The sequence below is a fragment of the Cyprinodon tularosa genome, unplaced genomic scaffold, assembly GCF_016077235.1.
Source record: "Cyprinodon tularosa strain WSP-4 unplaced genomic scaffold, ASM1607723v1 ctg281, whole genome shotgun sequence".
Classification (NCBI taxonomy): Eukaryota; Metazoa; Chordata; class Actinopteri; order Cyprinodontiformes; family Cyprinodontidae; genus Cyprinodon; species Cyprinodon tularosa.
The window spans coordinates 64,056-82,071 of NW_024038987.1; the positions used below are offsets into that span (position 1 = coordinate 64,056).

The 18,016-nt window shown below is 37.2% G+C and overlaps 1 protein-coding gene across 1 annotated transcript in view; it reads left to right on the plus strand.

Annotated features, from left to right (window-relative positions):
- Positions 1-18,016, plus strand: part of LOC119786907 (E3 ubiquitin-protein ligase Jade-2-like) — a gene marked incomplete at its 5' end in the record, with an annotated part of 88,229 nt that overhangs the window by 59,360 nt on the left and 10,853 nt on the right. Inside the window, one exon of the mRNA XM_038290484.1 lies at positions 13,548-13,679. Coding sequence (XP_038146412.1) covers positions 13,548-13,679 — 132 coding nt within the window. The remainder of the gene's footprint in view (positions 1-13,547; positions 13,680-18,016) is intronic.

Consider the following 18,016-nt stretch of genomic DNA (forward strand, 5'->3'; position numbering starts at 1 on the left):
AGACTAAGTTGTTTCACCCCCAATAAAAGCATTAAGCTCTGTCACTTTTTTTGCAAAAATCTGTATACTGCACTTTATACATTTTGAAAATGGCTGCAAACAGCTGTACTGTTACAGTTGTATGTCTTTTGCCCTGATACAGGCCAGGAAGCCAAAAAATTAACGCCTCATGCACAACCAGCAAGGATGGAGCAAGTGTTCTTTTAAATAGTAAGAAAGAAGTCTTTACTACAAGGCGGTGACATATTTATCTGTAGGGTTGTTGAAAGGGGTTGTTTCCATGCCCCATAAAACATGTACATATTGCAAAAAAATTGATTGATATTGTTTTGTTTTCTGCAGATAAACCAATCATATTAGAGGGGTGCCTCTAAATATGTAATTAGAAAGTACTTGCATAGTATAGAAGCAGCAAAGACAAACACTGAAGTAAATAATAAAAAAAAATACAGCAAAACATTAATTTTTGCTTTGTCCGGTGGGTAACGGCTTCACAGTTGACATAAGTGCACAGACACAGGTCCACACGCGAGTTAGAGAGAATCTATAGGAGCATAAAAATGAAACCACAGGCACAGAAAAGGACTCATGGTTATGATATATTTGGGGCCTCATAGCATTACATCTGCATTCACAGTACATTCCAAATGTGCATGGAGAGTAGTTCACATGCATGTGTTTTAAATAAAACTGCTCATGTGAGTTTTTTTTACACGTATTGACTTTTGGCAGAATTCGGATGCAGTATGCTTCCTTTAAAGAAATGGGGATAGGTCTATGGCCTATGCAAAACATGTTACTGGTATTGTTTTTGTACAGATAATGAGATTTAACCTCCTTAGTTTGGCCTACTTTGAGCTTCTTTTAGACTAAGTTGTTTCACCCCCAATAAAAGCATTAAGCTCTGTCACTTTTTTTGCAAAAATCTGTATACTGCACTTTATACATTTTGAAAATGGCTGCAAACAGCTGTACTGTTACAGTTGTATGTCTTTTGCCCTGATACAGGCCAGGAAGCCAAAAAATTAACGCCTCATGCACAACCAGCAAGGATGGAGCAAGTGTTCTTTTAAATAGTAAGAAAGAAGTCTTTACTACAAGGCGGTGACATATTTATCTGTAGGGTTGTTGAAAGGGGTTGTTTCCATGCCCCATAAAACATGTACATATTGCAAAAAAATTGATTGATATTGTTTTGTTTTCTGCAGATAAACCAATCATATTAGAGGGGTGCCTCTAAATATGTAATTAGAAAGTACTTGCATAGTATAGAAGCAGCAAAGACAAACACTGAAGTAAATAATAAAAAAAAATACAGCAAAACATTAATTTTACATAACCTGTGTCCTTTAACGATTCACCACAATTGGTGGCGTTTTCTATCCAGATATCAATATAAGTTGATCGCCTTTGGTTGGTGATCAGTCCAAAATGGATGCTTGATGTGGGGTATCAACACCAGCTTCTGAGAGCAAGAATAGGTCTCATTTTAAAAGGAGAAGAGCCCCCTGGTGTTCGTTTCGGCTGTGGGTTTCACCAACAAAAATCCTAATAATGAGCTATGACTTTCTTAAGAATCAAATATGATTTTTTTTTTTATTATTATTATTTAGGACCAAACTGAAAACGTTTGCCAAAAATTTCAAATAGCTCAAGATCTGCAAGAACTAAGTATTCCGTCAGAAATACAGTACCCTATTCTGATTCAACAAAGAATCTGTTAACTGAACAATTCTTGCCTATTAAAATTATTAGTTTTCTTTGTGAAATAGTAGCATAACATACTTGAATTTATTGATTGAGAAAGAAAAGTGCACACACCTCTGCCTTAAATTTTACAGACCTTTGTCTGCATGTTAAATGGCTAAGAGACAATTCAGTTAAAAAGTGTCCAAACCAGTGTGGCTTCTTTAAATAGGCTCTCAAGTAGAAGCCAGAGACCAGCTCCTTATAATATTGTCCTAATGTAGAAAGCAGCTGAATTAAAAGAGGGTGTAGTTTCTATTTATCTTTTTAGTTCAAGTTGGAATTTCTTTTTTTTCCACAGTAAAGTTAGCTTAATTATTAAGTAAAGGACTGATGAAATTAAGGCTGATGAAATTAACATAAAACGGACAACATCCTGAAGGTCTGAAAACATTTGCACAGATGTCGGCTGAATGAAGCGAGACTGAACGCCTTTTTAAGCAACCTCATTACAACCAGGTTGAAGTTGAATAACTCATCATTTTATCTTTTCCACATTAGCTGCCAGAATTACCAGCTGTTGTTTTTTGCTGCTGAGTGATGGTTGTTATGTAGATGACGCTGAGCATCTTTAACTAAGAGTCGTGACCTGCCATTGCCATGGGGGGGCTGTGAAAGCTTGTTGTCATGGTAATCCCACCAAATGTTAATGATAGTGAAGTTTTGTCAGCCTGCTCCTGAGGCTGTGTGGTGGGGTGAGCGTGGGGATGAGGGTTAAATCTGCAGTGCTCTTCAGTCTCCAGGAAGGCGACACACATGCACACGCTCAATTATATCAAACACAAACACTTTCAATCTCTCACCCTTTGTGCTTCGCAGTAGCTAACTCCCAAAGGCATGCACGCACACTTTTGCAGTACAGCTGACTCAGCGGATTGCTGCCATCAGGTAGCAGAAGCTGTGCTGCTGGCACTGAACAGCCATATCTATTCACACTGCCACAGGAGTTAGATTAGAGCCAGTAGTTGGTGTGTGTGCTTGTTGTGATAAAAAGCAGCAGAGAGTGAAGAATGAGGTTGTCTGCTAGAATGATTTGTCGTGTAACTCACCATCTTCCCCCTCCTGTTTTCCTCTCTCCATTTCTCTCTTTCCTCGTCTAATTGTTTTTCTTCTCCATCTGTTGCAGTGATTTTCTCTCATTTGTTGTGCCCTCTGAGTCCTTTTTTTCGTTCTATGCAGTTTTATTTTTGGTTTTCTCTTCTGCTCTTTAGTTGGTTCTTTCACACAAACTGATTTTAAAACCAACATGTAACAATGAAAAGAGAATAGAACTATCACATATTTTAAAGTAACCTTTTTTTAGAATAGAATTTTCTTTTATTTTTTAGTTGGGACATTTTTAGCAGCAAGTTAAAAGAAAGGTTTTCAGCAGAGGCAAAATAATAGTTTTCAACTATACATGTCAAACGATAGGTGCAACTTAAAGATAAATACTTTTATTTTATTTTTTTGCAAAATGAGCATCCAATAGTTAGTCCACAGCAGTTTTTTATACTTTTATTATGTTCAGAGCAGTGATGTTTATCACAGATCCTTCCAACATCTGTGATACTTTATAAAGAAGAATCTGTGATAATGCTCCTTCCTTTACATAGAGTGCAGCTTCTTCCACTGAAGAAGACGTCGAGCTCCACAACAGCTTCATGGACAGGGTGGAGAAATTGCACCGGTCTGAGCAGGGTAGGATTTTAAAGCAACCTGTCAAGGCTATGGCTGTAAACAACATAATGAAATACAATCCTCCTTTCTATAAAAGAATAATGTCTAAGTATATAGAATGATGGTAAGTCCACTTAAACCTGTCCGCCTAAACAGAACTTAATTAACTATACATTATTTCAAGCTCAACTATTGTTATGTAAATAATGTTTCTTCTCAAATATTATTGCATGTATTCTTATTGTGTGGTTGTTGTGTTGAAATGTAAGATAAGAAACCTCTAAGTAAATGGTAATGAAGATTACTGCAGATATAAATAGGGGCCATTTATGACCTGATGATTGTCTGAGCTTGATTTCTCTGAGGAAAGACAGTTGGTGTCTTTGGAAGAAACGGTTTCAAAATCAACATCGGAATTTGTTTAAAGCCAGTAACCCAGATTGGAGTTTACTTACGAGTCCTTGCATTTATTAGGCAATGTCACATGAAAAGTTTGTGGAATTTTTACACGAGATGCTTTTCTTAACTCAACTCCCAGGATTCTAAGCTCAATCTCCGTTTTTGGTGTAAATGGAAAGGCAACTTCATAAGAATAATCAGACTTTATTGATCTCACATTGGAGAAATTGACCTCTGCATTTAACCATACCCTTGGGGAGTAGTGGGTTGCTATCGTGGGGCAATCAGGGGTTAAGGGTCTTGCTCAGAGAACCACAGTGGCAGTCTGTTGGAGTGGGGCTTGAAATCACAACCTAAGGATTCCTAGCTATATGCCCTAACCACTAGGCCGCCATTTCCAATCATATCCATACAAAAAAAATTCAAATTGCTTTACCTGAATTAAATAGTAAAATATTGAAAAATAAAATAAAAGCAAGTAAATATAAATAAAAACAGTGTAAATGTAATATTGTGATGTGCTAAATATCAGATTGACCCCGTCTAACCCTGCTGCATATTATTAGGTAACCGGGTTCAGCTTGAAATAACTACTAATTTGGGAATTCTACCAAACCTCTCTATTGCCACTCTACCTCTGCCTTCAAAGGTTGTGCTCTATGCCTGCTGGCATGAGCTTATGTGTTTACCTGCAAGCGAATGCGACTCAGCGTGAATCTGACACAGTATGGAGTGCATGTTTTCATTCGGCTTTTTCAAGTTTGCCGTTTCTTAAGAGAGGGCTGTAAGTAGGTGAGTGAACACATAGGTACAGAAATAGATCACAATGGGAACTTCAAGAGGCTAAGAAATTTAATGACAATAACTGGATGGAGTTTGTTTGGAGGGCGGGGAGCCTCTTTGGATAATTGATAACACTGAACCTAGATAAGCACAAATAAATGACATGTTTGCATAGAGCTGCTTTGAGGTCCTCTGACATCTTTTGAGCGATTGCTTTAAAGTGATAAAGCACACATTCAGCATAGGTCTCAACTCCACATAGTCTAAATGAGAGAACCTGCAGAACTCTTTTGGACAAGTCATAATGACAAAACGCCTATCACATAAGATCCCTATGAGATAAGAATGTGACTTTTAACCCCAGTTATCTCTTATTGAAGAAAATTACACCAAGTCGGCCACTTTACACCTGAACCCTTAAACCATGTAATTTTATGTAATTTATGACACAGAAATAATTCTGCAAACATTCTTTTTGCAATTATCTATAAATGTATCTTGATATGTACAAATATAGGTCCCACCCTCCATGAAACAATAGGCTCTAAACTTGGGAAGCAATGAATTTGATTTCATGAGAAAACAATTTTTTTTACATTTGATTATCACATCAGTTGGTTATATTGCTCTTAATAAAAAATGCATGTTTCCTTCAATATATTTCAAGAACTAAAAGCATCCTAACATGCCATAATGCTTGAAGCATTTTTCCACTAACTTGTTCAGGTTGGTTTGATGTCAGTTCGCCGCACCACAGTATCTACAGTTTTAAAATCAGATTTCCAGAAACTTTAAGATATGCAGAGCTCATCCACCATCCCTGCCCTTCTCTCCCCACAGACTTGTTTCCATGTGGAAATCACATCTCTTGTCTTACCTGCCTAAATCAGAACCACTAACCTTTGTCCCCCTGTCTCTTATGGCGCCTCATCCATCATCCACACTCTGCCAGGCTGCCTCTCTGTTTGTCATGTTGGGGTCTGCATAAGTCATGCTCCATGAATGGTTAGCATGTCACTATCAAGGCAGACAGGTGGGCAGTCAGAAATCCCTGCTGCTCTGTCTTAAAGGAGGAAAACAACATGATGATAAAAAAAAAAAAATCCAAGAGCAGCACGGAAAGAGTCTGAGATCAACAATCAGTCAATCGATGAGCTGAAAGCCGCTTAATGAGGCCGTAATGAGGAAGAAATGAGATGTGGTGGAAGAGAGTCTGGAGGTGACATGAGGAAAAAGTAATAAAGTTGGGGCAGAAAGGAAAAACAACTTTCAATGCTCTAATGGGCTCAGGTAAAAAATGGGACACAAAGGCTTCACACGCTGCAGTTCAGCGCACTTCGAAAGAAGGAAAATTAATCACACACTTCAAAAGGATGAATCCCAAGGTGCTGTTTCTACTTCTAAACACGGGAGGGAGGGATGATGTTGCAGAGATGAAGCGAAAGGACATAGCAATGACTAGAGACAAAAGGAAAACTAAAAAAAAACACAGATCTGATTGGGAGAGAGGCACAAGCTGGAGGCGTTTACTGCTGATGCTTGGATTTGTGGAGAGATTACAGCCTGGAGGGGGAACATTTCCACACGTAGAAACAGCTTCTTCAGGTGCCCTTGAAAACCTCAAAATTAGTTTTCCTTATTTTCTTAGCATTCAGAACAAGATCAGATTAGAACAGAATAAGAAAACTGTTAAAAATTCATCATCCCTGAGAGATCAGAAGATAAGATTCTTTTTAGCAAAAAATTGATATTGTAATTTTGAGAGACCAGTTTCAGCCTGAAAAAAAAAAATTTATAAAAAAAAAAAAAAAAAATATATATATATATATATATATATATATATATATATATATATATATATACATATATATATGTAAGTATATGTATCTGTATATATGTAAGTATATGTATCTGTATATGTTTGTATGTACATATGTATAGCAAACCTAGTTTTTTATAGATAGATAGATAGATAGATAGATAGATAGATAGATAGATAGATAGATAGATAGATAGATAGATAGATAGATAGATAGATGATAGATAGATAGATAGATAGATAGATAGATAGATAGATAGATAGATAGATAGATAGATAGATAGATAGATAGATAGATAGATAGATAGATAGATAGATAGATAGATAGATAGATAGATAGATAGATAGATATTAAATGTGTAAACCTGGGAGAGGACTTGCAATGAATCCCTTTTTTTTGTAAAAAAAAAAAAGAAACTCATTCCTCCAACCTTTACCCAAGTTCACCACGTCCTTGAAGTCACAGAGGGAAGTTGTATCCTGCAGTATTTCTCCTTAGCATTTGTCTCAATCAAAAAAATTAATAAATGTGTTTATATTTTATCACACCACCCTATTTTCATTTGGTCCCATTTCCTTGCAATCTAATCAGTAGTTTGGCCAACAAAACAATAAAACTCTCAGGTGATTTGTTTTAGTAAGTTAAAGATTATAAACAAATTTCCTTCAACCTATACCACCAAGAAAAAAACTGCAATTTTTCACACTGTATATACCTTTTCTTCCCTTTTTTGCCACATTCATGTCTTCATTCTTTTTTATGTAAACATGAGCATTCATAAGTAGAAACTTAATACAGCTTTATTATGGTATATTGTGCTAAACATGTTGTGTTGTTCTCCCACTGAGCTTTAGTTTCACACTCTTTCCTCATTGTTCCTCCTTTCAGACTTTTACACAGAGGGGTTGTCTCAGTGTGAAATATCTGTGGTCTCTCTCAGCTCCATTCATGCAAGTCTGGTTTCTCCATGCTGAAGTAAACAGGAGTTAAGCCTTCTGCTGGATACTACTGTCACACACAAAGAACACTAGTGTTTCACGTATTAAGTAAAAAGCAATAGCTTATTAAAATCAATAATACCCTTTAGTATCTCACAAAAGATCCTTTATTCTCATTCTATTCTTATGAATAAAAAAAACATAAAGGCTTTTCAGGCTAGCTGTGTTTTGGGCAGAAGTTGAAGTAACCTCACAACCAAGGCAGATGAAAAGCAGATGAATATTTAAGGATGGACGCTACGGAATGAATTTATTCACCAACAGATTTAAGTTAAGAGGCTGTTTTGGTTCTGTAGTGTTTCAACTGCTTTTTCGGAGGTGTCAAATTAACACTTATCCCAGAAGAAGCTATGATTTAAAAAAAAAAGTTATCAAAAGCATCTAATAATGTTATTTTTTACAGAAATGCAGCAATTAAACATTAAAGTAATGTTTAATTGGGGGGGGGGGGTTTCGTTATATACAAATTATATTATATTTTATGCAGGCCAGTTAGTTATACGTCAGCTTTTGCACCTAAATTCGGCCAATCATATATCAACGGTCATCTGTTGATCAAATTTTTTCGGTCATAGCATCTTGATACATATGTTGCAGCTAATATACCCAACGGTTGAAATAAGAATCATTTACTTTACCGTTGAGTTCTGTCCCAGTATTCAAGGCGATGGACGTCTGTCTCCTCTGCAGTCGTAGAGCTAACAGAACTGGCAGCGTTGCAAGGCAAGTGCTCAAACATGTATGGCTGTTAGCCTTCTACACCAAACCAAGCTTCTGTCACCCTGGCGTCCTCTTCCACGACAACTTTGTCCCCACTTTCCTCGTCTAAATAAAAAATGCATGACGGAGGAGACTAATCCACCACCTCCGACACAAAACTCTTTTCCTCTTGCATGTTTCCGCTGGCCATAGCGTTCCTTGACAGTGTCGTTTCTAAGTCAACAATTTAGTGCTATTTGGTTCCAATGTAATTTCCCATTGGCACGCTACTAGCACTAAGTTGCAAACTGTTAGAAAGATGCTTCTGAGATGCCGGCTACAACAATCCGCCCCTTGATAATTGACCAATTGGATTCACATTCACTCATGAAAAGTCGGGCACCAATCGCGAGAATTTGGAATGCAACGGTTGGAACAGCCGCTTCCCTATGACTTTAACATTGACTTAAAGAACTCAGGTTTGCAGCACTTTTACAGTCTTCTGGGAGTTTGTTCCAGATAAGTGGAGCATAGGAACTAAATGCTGCTTCAAGACCTCATTGGTTCAGTGATTTATAGACAAACAGAAGGATTTTTATGTCTATTCTCTGAGCTATAATGGGCCAGTGGAAGGATCTCAGAACAGGGCTGATGTGATTTACTTTCTTAGTTCTTGTGAGAACACGGGTAGCAGTTGAACCTAAGTTTGAAATTATTACTCAAAATTTGCAAAATGATTTTGGGTTTAATGGGTTAAATACTAAAATCAAGGTGTGAGGCTCAGATGTAACCCCATATATAAACCAATGCAAGTATTAACAGTAACTTTAATTTTCACCTTTTAGAAAATGTAAGAAGGGAAAAAGTGTTTTCCCATTTGCTCAGAAAAAAACTATCAAAGCTGCTACAAACCTGCATCCCAGACCTCCAGCATAGTAACAAGCAAACACACTCAAATACAGTCTATGTTCGCTGTGGTAGGGGAGTCGGTGAACTATGTAGTCAGGACTTTTGTTTGTGTAAACAGCGGGAGCACGTTGCAACAAGACATCTCAACAATAAGGGCCTTCAGTATGGGAGAACTTGGTGGGGAGAGAAATCATCGCTGTGCTGTGTGAGGGAGGCTCAATGGAGTGTGACGGCATGTTTCCGCATTGTTTCCCTGCATGCTGAGGCTGCAAACATATCGTCTTGGAGTGCATCTGTTTGTGGTTATCTGTTACATGTAGAGCTCAACAATAGCCAGTTATTGCTCTTTCGCTTGTATTACTAATTCATGGCTTTAAAAAGTGCTGTAAAGATATTTTTTTACCTGAAAGAAAATGTATTTGCTTCCTGTTAATAATTTACTTATTCCAAATAAATTAACTTTACAGTTGGCACTCCGCTGCACAGAACAAATATGAATAACTTGTCACATAGCAGGGAACTTGTAAGAAAGATTTATCACCCGTTTATAATGTTTTATAGTCAGTGTAATTATCAGGCAAAATGAAGACGATCATTTTTATCAGCTTTACTTGAGTTTAGCTGCATAGTACAAGAGAGCAAATATAGGACTGTTTTCTTTTTTCAAATTGAATCAGAAAGACCTATGATCTTTTTTTGATTTGTAACATAAAAATGTGTGTACAGTTTTATATACATATTTTCTGCACGGCTTTTTGCACAGCTATGCAGGACATATATTAGATATGACAGTTGCAACTATGACTAAAGTACTGTTGTCACCATATCACATCAGGGTTCAAGCCAGCAGCTGCAGCACATGCTTGAAATGTCCTAAAATGAGGGACAGTTGAGGGCTAATTTTCACTCGATAGGACTCGATATATCATTCAATTCAATTAATTCCAATTTAATTTATCTATGTATCGCCAATTCACAACACATGTCATCTGAAGGCCTTTTACAGAGAAAGTTCAAACTGTCATACAGTCAGATTCGTTCAAAGTTTTCTATCTAAGGAAAACCAGCTGATTGCATCAACTCATTGACTTGACAGCAATCTCTCACACCAAGCATGCTTGTAGCGGCAGTGGAGAGGAAAAACTCCCTTTTAACAGGAAGAAACCGCCGGCACAACCAGGCTCAGTGTGAGCAGTCATCTGCCGAGGCCGACTGGAGTTCAAGGAAATGGAAGCAGACATGCAGAAAGAAGCAGAGATACAAAAGGCAACTGTAAACCAGCTAAACAGGTGTCTAGGAAACACACAGACGGCACCGAGCCAGGTCCCATGTCAGGGGATGAAAGAAAGCACATACAGTTAGTCACAGTCAGAGAAACAGGACTACACTAAAAAAACAGACACTTCTAACAAAGCCAATCGAGCCTAAGATAGCATTAAAGACCACATTAAAGCTATCACCTTCAATCAGCATGGTTTTAAAATCACCCACTAAGATGACCCTGTCAGTATTAAACAACAAATCGATAGGAATTCTGAAAACTCATTTAAAAATCCCAAGTAAGGACCTGGTGGATGATACAAAGTTACAAAAAGGCTGGCTTTGCAATTTGGATGAGGAAAACTAATAGTTAAATGTTTAAAAAAAGTTAGGTTTTTTTATTACCTGCCTTTGTAGTAATCAGTAAGTCAGACTGAAATATTGCTGCTACTTCTCCTCTTTGCCCAGAATTTCTGGGTATGTGAACATTTAAATAACTAGAAGGAGTAGCGTCATTTATGCTCACATACTTCTCTTGCTGCAGCAAAGTTTCTGTAAGGCAACATAAATCAAGTAGAAATATATCTTATGTTGAAAAAAACAAATGTAATAGTTTAAACTTTTTCCCCAGTTGGAGTTATTTTTATTCTAATTAGGGTTATCATGATTTACTCCTTTGGGAATCTATTCTAATTTATTAGAATTTTGATCTTGGGCAAGATGGATCTCTGGATGGAGTAATGAGTGGGTAACAGTAGAGCGGCTATAGAGAGGTGTAGCTCTGGAGCTTCCGCACCACACTGACAACACCAAACAAAAATACTGCATATTTGCACCATACATATTTAATGTTCTGAACTTCCATATCAATGCATTTTTTGCATCTTGTTTTATTCTCCAACTCTGTTTACATTTGATCACTGGTGCAGTTTAAGGAATGGAAATGTTCGGAAAGCTTCACAAAACATAATTTCATTTTGTATACACTATTTGTATACAAAATAACAATAAAAGTTGTCTAAGTCCAAATCTAAACTATGTCTCTGCTTCCTGGTTTGCGCCCTGGGTGGTCAGTGTTTTAGTGGACTAATAAATTTGTCCAGATTCATAGAAAGCAGAGCTGCACCATCTAAAGTGGGATTGATGCCGTCTCTCCGAATCAGACCAGGCTTTCCCCAAAAGGATTGCCAATTATTAATGTAGCCCATGTTGTTTTCAGGACACCACCTAGACAACCAGAGGTTGAATGATGACATGCGGCTAAACATGTCATCACTGGTCAGATCAGGGAGGGGACCAGAGAAAGTTACAGAGTCTGACATTGTTTACACAACTTACACACCAAAGCATCACTAAATTTAGTGACCGATTGGCGTTACCGGCTGTCATTACTGCCAGCGTGAATACCAATCTAGCTGTATGTAACCTTATCCTTAGCCAGCAGTTTCAGGTAGGATTTGATGTCGCCCGTTCTGGCCCCTGGCAAACATTTGACCATGGTCACTGGTGTCTCTAATGTCACGTTTCTGACTATGGAGCTGCCAATTACCAGAGTGTGCTTCCCAGTGGGTGCGTCACTGAACGAGGAAAATCAATTAGAAACGTGGACGGGTTAGGGGTGACCAGTGGGCTGAGATCAACAACTACGCTTTCTGCGTACCGTTACCCAATCGCCTGGCTGCTCAGGCACTGTTGCAGGAACACTACATGGAGGTGTCCCTGGTCATTAGGGATGGGAATCGAAAACCGGTTCCTGTTAAGAACCGGTTCCGTATTTTTCGATTCCATGGCATCGTTTGGCAGCTGGCTGAACGATTCTTTTTTCGATTCCCACAGCAACAGAGCCTAGCGCGCCGGCTCTGGGGAGCACGACTTACGTCACGTTTTTTACGTACGTTACGCAACTTACGCAACTTACGCAAGTTACGCAAGTTGGAAGAACTATTCGAGGAGGAAGACAACGAGCTGCGGTCACTTTGTGAATCAAAGCCCCGTCTTTCCTTAGCCCAGAGGGTAGATCAGGAAATCCAGCTCTGTAAAAGCTTGCCCTCCATCCCCTGCAGGGATAGCGCCACACTGTGGTGGTGGAACAAGCAAGATACGCTGCCCTTGCTATCTGGACTGGCTGAAAACTACCTCTGTGTGCAGGCTTTCTCCACCCCATCTGAGAGGGTGTTATCCACGGCTGGAGACACCTTAAGCCCTGAAAGATCCCATATCCTTCCAGAAAAAGCAGATATGCTCATCTTTCTGCAAAAGAACTGTTAATTTTCCCTACTACTGTTTTATAATTAGTACTTTTTGTTATTTAAAATAGGTTATAATCCCATCATTTGTTATTAGACATTGTTTGTTATTAAGTTTGTTCTTGTATTCATTTTTCATTTAAACACAGATGTTACTCCAGTTTCACATTTCCTGTGGACATCTTGATCTTGTTGATTTTGTAAGATTGTGCAATAGTTAAGTAAACAAAGTTGATTCTGATAATCAAACTGTTTGTTCTCCTTTTTCCCCCAAATTGGAATCGAAAAAAGAAGCGATAAAGAATCGAATCGTTTCATAGAATCGAAAAGGGAATCGGAATCGTGAAAATCTTTTCAATTCCCAACCCTACTGGTCATGGTGGCTCCAGGCAGTTAAAAAGGAGGGGCCTACTCTAATTCCTCTATGTTCAACAGCCCAAAGCCGGGATTCTAACTCTGACACCCTCGCCTCCAAAGCTACAAAAATACTACATTTACTACACATGGCATCATCACTAAATGAGGCAGAGGAATAACTGAACATCTGACACAGAGAGCGGGAGAAAGGAGATGAAGGTTTAGAAAGAGAAAAGAGTCAGGGGAAGGAGAGAGCGAAGCCATAGCTATGCTAAGCTAGCGTCAGGATAGGCTAGCTACCCCTTACTATGAGAAATAAAAATCATGTGAAAGTGATAAGTGCTCAGTAGAAAAATACAGCTGTATGGACCTAAAGGCTGACATTCAGTAGTAACTCAGTCTTTTTGATGTTAGTTCTCCCAGATTTAACTTAGGCAAAGCTTTACGGAATTATACACTGACATATTTTAGGGGGTAAAAATCAAAGGATTTCATTTTCAATTAAAAAATGTAAAAAAAAATCCTACAAATGTTCACCTTTTTATACTGTATTTTGAATGTATAACAATTTGGTTCCCAAGGCCCTATGTTGGTTTCCAGCTTAATCTACCTTAAACTGAGTAAATCAGCTAAATTCCTAACCTGAGCCTTTTTTTTCTGTCTCTCTGCAGAGAAAACCCAGAAACCAGAAAAGAAGAAACAAAATGGAGTGAAGAATAAAAAGAAAGAGAGAAGGAAGCTTAGTGCTGGCAAGAAAAAGGAGAGATGGAAGTCGGAGAACGGATCCCTGCTTAAAGAGCTTGGTAAAGTTTATGTCTGTGTGGGTGTATTTCTGTGCAGCATTTCCTGAACTCTTGTAGCTTTTTTTGCTAAAAGGTAGCCTCTTATTTGTGCTTAATTAAAATACATCCTGCCTTCGTTAACCCTGTGCTGCAGGAACTGTCCACTCTCCTCTTGCATGACCAGTTAGTGAGGACATTCAAACCAAGAAGTTCAACCTTATGCAGCTTCTTTTCTAACATTGATCAGGGCTCAGCAGGCAAAGTGCAGAGAAAACATGAGAGTTAAGAGTTCAGCTGTCGGTGGAAAAATTTTGAGGACAGTAGAGAGTTTATTTATGTGAGGCAGTTAAAAGTAGGAGCTGTGCTCTTGAACAAATCAATTTGAAACAAGATCTGACGACTGTGACCTCAATCTAAAACTGTCCGACTTGGTCTTGATTTAAAAGCAATAAAATATAGATGTGGAAGAATGATTAATTGCACCAACTTTGTAATATCTGGGTGTGTTATATCAGAACTGCAAAAGACTGCTCTATGCAATACATTTTGAACCTTCATAATGCATCAGAATCCATAGAGACCATGGGTTTCTTTTTTCCAGCCCTATCCAGTGTTTTCTATTCGGTCATACATTTTCTGTCATTGCTGTTATAAATGTAAGGCTACATACTTTAAGGTACACAATGTACAAAAGATTAATAAAGCATTTCATGACTGCTGACCTGAAGTAGATGGTAGATAATATTATGCATAGACAGTTATTGTTAAATGATGAACATATTTGCTGGTTAATTAGGTCAGACCATTAGCGCAGATAGCCAGCCTGCAGTGTGCTGCATAACAGTCTTTCCACGTGTGATTTTGAAAAAGGCTCACCTTAAAAAAAAAATAAAAATACAGTGTCTTATCAAGTTTTACATCCAGCAAGCAAAGCTATGTTATTGCAAACAGTGTTATTTCAGAAAGCTGACTGGCAGTGCACAGCAACAGGTGGGGGGAAAGCAGATTGCATTATTCTTTGCCTTATTCAGCTGGAGAAAATCACTGCAGCATTTTCTCTGGCAAGTTTAAACTGTAAAAAAAATTATTTGAAACTTTGCAACCCCCTCTCTAACCTCGGTTTAGTTCTGTTACCCTGGAAGAGTTGGAAGGGTGTGGAGTTAACCTTTAAGAGGAATGACTTCATTAACGTTGACAAGATTAGAACCATTTGATTACATTCGGATTATAATCAGATTTAAGTAATTATACTAATTAAGATTAGCATAACGTGAAAAAGCAGAGTGGCATACTTCAGTTTTTCCTTATACTTAATTTTTATATATTGTCTGTAAACATCAAGGTTTGAATAGTTTTGAAATGTTCCTCTTTTTTTTGCCTTCTGATTTTCAGTTCTACCATACCTACAATCTGCTGCCGTAATGCAGTACAGCAAAAATAAACCAAAAAAAGACTTTAATGAACAAGGACCTAAGCACCTTCTCTCTAAAAATTTTGTTAATTTTAATTAGTTTAGAAAACTCTTATTACAGATTACTACAGTTATTTTCCGTGTCTCTGCAAGGTCTAGTGTTTATTGCAGTTAATTAAAATGTTTTTTAATTCTAGTTTTTATTATTTGGTTAGTTTTAGTTTAGGATAACCTTGAAAAACATGCACTTTCATTATATACGGTAACATTAGACCTATTCAACCTTTTCTATCATCACATGATATGTTTTTCAAAACATTAAAAGCAATAAAAGTTGTTATACTAGACATATGGTGGAGTAAGTAATGAAAGATATTAGATCAATAAAAGCCAAAGCAGAAAGGATTTATTACTTTTTTGTATAAAAAGCAACATTTGGAACAAATAGTTGGAATTAGATTCTAAGTAGCTTTTTATTGTACAACTGTTGTTTATCATTTTTCTGCCCTTTATAAAGTAATGTAAATAAATTAGAAGCTTATTAACTTAAGCTCTTTTATATACTGCATGTAAAACAGCAACTGTTATAAATTCCCATTTTATAAAGCAATGGTATTATTCATGATTAAAATGAGAGTATTAGTGGTTGGATCATTATTTTAAAAATTGCAGGATAACCAGTGGAAATTGAATTTAAAGATAAAGAGAAATGCAATATTACTTTAACTGTTTAAAAAGATGAAATATTAAAAGGGGGGAATTCAACATTCAAAATACACAATTAACTTTATTATTTGTGTTCTTTACATGGTTTGTAGCAAACTAAATGTCTTATATTACTTTTAATTATGACTTTTTATCTTTCATATAAAGACAGTGTTTTGAAGTACACCAGTATAATTGGTTTTCTTAACATATTCTCCTAAAACTAATTGTCTGCAGCGCCCCCAGGGTTACCACAGGCCTCTGGGCTGCTTCTCTGGTTAACATGTCAGTTTTTTCAAATTAACTAACAATCCTCCAAGGCCTTCACAAAAGAGAGTTTTCTTGTAATACTGAGAGTAAATAAGCCACAGATGAACTTTGGTAAATTAACTTCAAGGAAATGTGGTAAAACTATTTTAATTTGTATATCACAACATGATGAATTAAGACAAATGCATGCCTTATACAAATGTTCATCACTTCAACTTAACACTAGCACTCCCAAGGCAGTCTGTTTAACGGTTCTGAGATTTTGAAGTGAAAGAACTTCATTTACATTAATAGGCTATATATATATATACAAAAGGCTATATATATAAAATAGGCTTATTTATTATGATTAATTTTTAATACAAATTTAGACTACAGATAACGATATAATACAGCCTTATAAGTTTTAAGGTCTACATATCCACAATGGGTTTATATGGCACACTAGAACCATTTTGGTTGATGACATGATCACTACTCATGCATTCCCTGGGGAAAATGCCACCCATCAGATTGATTGGCAATGGGAGTTCTAGAAGAATTCAGAATTCTGGGAGTGCTGGTGTTAAAAGCCACATGCTGCTTTGTGTTGGTCTAACACTAAACAATCTCAGTTTAAAGATAGATTTGTGATTATAACATTACAAGTTGGCAAAAAGTTCTATACTTTGAAAAGGCACTGGATCCAGGTTTAAACTCACACGGTGCCCACTCAGAAAGATTGACGCAGATAATTAGTTTGTCTATTTTATATAAATCTTCAAATTCATCAAAAAGACAACCAAAAAGAAACAAACCTTCATAAATGGATGTACACCAGAAGCATGAAGTTGCATAGAGTATTTCTTGCTGCAGATAGTGTCTGCAAGAGTCTGTTTTTGCAGCAGTATTTTCTTGGGCAGATTGAGTTTTTGTAATCTACACTAAATAGAATTTTTAAATTAGAAGCTAGAACTGAAAATTGCACATGCAAAGAAAAAATTGAGCCAAAGACTTACTTAAATTCAAACTGTTACATTCAAATTAAATTATTTCCCTATACAAGGTTAACACATTGAGGACCTTTTTTCATCCGTCTAAACTTTAGACCTTGCTAAGACTTGATGCTAAGGATGAAAGGCCATAGAGACAAGTTAAAGGCCGTGGCATAAAAAAAAAAAAAAAAAACATTGCTGGTTTTATTGAAGTTGCACAGGCATTATCTCCTGGATGTTTTAAATGCTTTGAATCTTGTTAGAACTACTAATCGTTGATTACTCATGACTGAAACTATAATAAGGCATATAATATCGCTCCATTTCACACAAAGCCTCAAGTTTTTCATCTTTAAACCTGAGCTTAATGTTGCAGAGTTGAATGAATATGATCAATAAACTGGCAGGTGATAAACCAAGACCAGAGTGGTTTAGTTGTGCTTCGCTTGTTTTGTGCTCTGATGTTATCTCCAACTCCATTTTTAGCTTCCACTTCTCATCTGTTTGTCTTTTCACAGTGGATTTGTCCGTCATATCTGTCCATCTGGATCTGTGTTATGAAACCTCCGCTTTCTGTTTGATTTGTTTCTTCTGTTCCAATGTTTTGTGTTGTTTTTCAACCTGACCACAAAGTGGATAAGGACTGGAACTTGATTCAGCATGCATGCTGGGAGACAGTCTCCAAAAATGCGTTTCCATGACAAAATGAGTCCTTGTTTGTTGTGGTTTGCCTCCGTTGTTTTTAACTGTATCATCTTGTGTGTCCAACTGTGCTGTCCATTATCAGTGTTTTATTTATATATTTATCGCACGTAGTTCTCAGTGTGTCGTGTTTTCCTTTGCATGCTGCATGTTTCCATATCTCACTGTCTCGGTGTGTGTGGACATGTATTGGTGTGTCCAGCCATCTGTTCTGTCGAGTCTGGTCCTGCCTTTTGAAGATTAGTCTTCCTCTCAGTGTTGTTGGATCAAGAAGACAAGAATCCCCCCTTACTCTC